At 50.2% G+C, this 2,500-nt stretch overlaps 1 protein-coding gene across 3 annotated transcripts in view; it reads left to right on the plus strand.

The window, feature by feature from the left end:
- LOC119571239 overlaps positions 1-2,500 on the plus strand; it is a 42,567-nt gene that overhangs the window by 39,314 nt on the left and 753 nt on the right. For all 3 annotated transcript variants that reach the window (XM_037918644.1, XM_037918643.1, XM_037918645.1), the window contains one exon: positions 1,800-2,500. This exon is cut by the window's right edge and continues 23 nt beyond it. In XM_037918644.1, the coding sequence (XP_037774572.1) occupies positions 1,800-2,500 (701 nt within the window). The remainder of the gene's footprint in view (positions 1-1,799) is intronic.

The raw sequence follows: 2,500 nt of genomic DNA on the forward strand, positions 1-2,500 counted from the left end.
AAGCAGCCCAGGAGTCTATTGGCGTACGCCCGAGGACACGGCAGAATTACATCTCCCTGGAGTCATTGGAGGCCACTGAAGTATGTCGCATGGCTCGGCTGAATGAACGACCTTCGCCTTGCCTACCAAGCCCTGAGAAAGCTGAACTTTAAACCCTCCTCACAGATGACTGCAGTCCAATCAGTGGATGGACGGATCATCTCAGATCATGTTGGATTTCATGAATATTGGGCTGAGTATTTTGAGCAGTTGTACCAGTTAGACCCTCTTACAGTTAGGCTGTGTCCTTGCACCAACACTTTTCAACATGGACTGGATAATGGACAGAACTACTAGCCAAAGTCAGTGTGGAGCAACACTGGGCAATATCAAGGTCTCAGATCTTGACTTTGCCGATGATGTTGCTATCCTATCTGAGTCCCTGGAGTCACAGGTGACGGCTCTTGAATCATTTATAATGAGACGAAGCCCTTAGGCCTAGAGGTCTCCTGGACCAAGACCAAGATTCAGGACTTTGGGGGCTTGCTAGGAGAATCTGTTCAGTTGATCCATGCTTCCGGCGAGGACGAAGTTACAGAGAGTTTTACATACCTTGGTAGCGTAGTCCATATCTCTGGGCTGTCAGACCAAGAAGTCAATAGATGGACTGGTCTGGCAACAGGAGCCATGATCTCGATCAACAAGAGCATTTGGAGATGTCGGTAACTATGCAAAAGGACCAAGCTATGTATCTTCAAGGCCTTGATACTGCCAGTTTTGCTCTATGGAAGCGAAACCTGGACGCTATCCAGTGTCTTGGAGCCTCGTCTTGATGCCTTTTGTAACAAGTCCCTTTGCTGGATCATGGGGGACAGTTGGCAGGACCATGTGTCCAACCGACGGTTACACCGTGAGATTGGCATGGAACCTGTTACTTGCATAATCCGGGATCGCCAACTCAGGCTATATGGCACCTAGCTTGATCCCCTGTGGATGACCCTGCCCATCAGGTTATCTCTTTGCGAGACAACCCTAGGTGGAGGAGGCCTGTGGGACGACTCAGGAGATCATGGCTTGGGCAGCTCAATGAGACCTGTCGCGAGATGGGCCGGGGGCCTACTTAGAGACTCGCCTTGAGGGACCCTCGTGGTTGGATGCGGTCATGCGCCCCTGTCGGCGTTTGCCCCTTGATTATGATGAGGATGATATATATATATATATATATATATATATATATATATATATATATATATAGACACGTATACATGTATATTCGTGTTTTGGTGTGTGATTCAGAGGCAATTAAATGTATCTGGATAAAAATCTACTAAATGTCAGTTGGATATTACATGAATGGCTTTTACCTTACCCAAAGTCCTCCACAACTTGATAACTCTCTTAATGAAACTCCCGGAACGTTAAAACACTATCAGCTGTGCTTTATTAAAATCGAATTGTGGCCAGTTCTTTCTGCTATAGTGGTGGCCAGAGAGGAGTTTGGGCATTCAGCCACATAAATCCTTAGAGAGGATTTTTCCTGTACTAGATATGAACCCATAGTGCTTTATCATAACATATTCACTTGTTTATATTTGTAATTGTATCAATCATGTTAGTGGTAAAGTTAGTAGTAAAGCTCAAAGATTGTGATTTTTGAACCACTGAAATGTGTACTTGTGTACATGTGTGTGTGTGTGTGTGTGTGTGTGTGTGTGTGTGTGTGTGTGTGTGTGTGTGTGTGTGCGTTCATGCTTAGAGAAAAGGTGGAGAGCAAGTAGTTTCCATTCCACTATTGCTATCTCTCTCCTACCCCACCCCAGGATGGCTTGCGTGTTCTGCCTCAGCGGGTTCTTCCCGGGAAGCCCAAGGCTTCACCGCTCACGTCCCCGGGCTCCGAGAGCGGCGTCAGCGGACTCAGCCACGACGCCCGCGACACCGCTCCACTGTTGGACAACCTCGAAACGTCGCCCATCTCTCCCCTGCATGCACCCCTCTCTCCGCCCTCGAATCCCACTGCCCTGCAAACAGCGAGTGAGTGCTCAGCGCCGGAGGGCACTGCATCCCATGAACCTTCTCAAGTGGCTGACTCAGAGTCAGAGTCGGCTGCATCAGGTTACGAAACGGATACAGAAGTGGAGGACGACATAGACGCCGCAGTAGCCGAGTACCAGGAAAAGCTGCGTGTAGCAACGCTGGACACCGGCGCGCCCAGCACGCCGAACCCCGCTTCAGCTCGGCGGGCGTGCTTGATACTTGCAGTTCTGCTATTAAATATTATTGTGGAATCCTTTGTGGCAGTGTACGGGTGGCGAGGCGGCGGCACTCACCCGTTCCTGGTAGCGACCTTGGCCGTCTGCATGTTGGTCACTCTCCTGCTGGTGGTCTTGCTCACTCGCCTGCCCGTCCTCCGTCCCAGCCAAACCGTCGCCTTCCGAGTGCCGGCCACGCCGTGGCTCCCCGCAGCAGCTCTTTCCCTGAACTTCTTCTTGCTGGTGCAAGTGCTGAGCCACTCCTGGGTGGT

The sequence above is a fragment of the Penaeus monodon genome, unplaced genomic scaffold (genome assembly GCF_015228065.2).
Source record: "Penaeus monodon isolate SGIC_2016 unplaced genomic scaffold, NSTDA_Pmon_1 PmonScaffold_56, whole genome shotgun sequence".
NCBI classification, from domain to species: Eukaryota; Metazoa; Arthropoda; class Malacostraca; order Decapoda; family Penaeidae; genus Penaeus; species Penaeus monodon.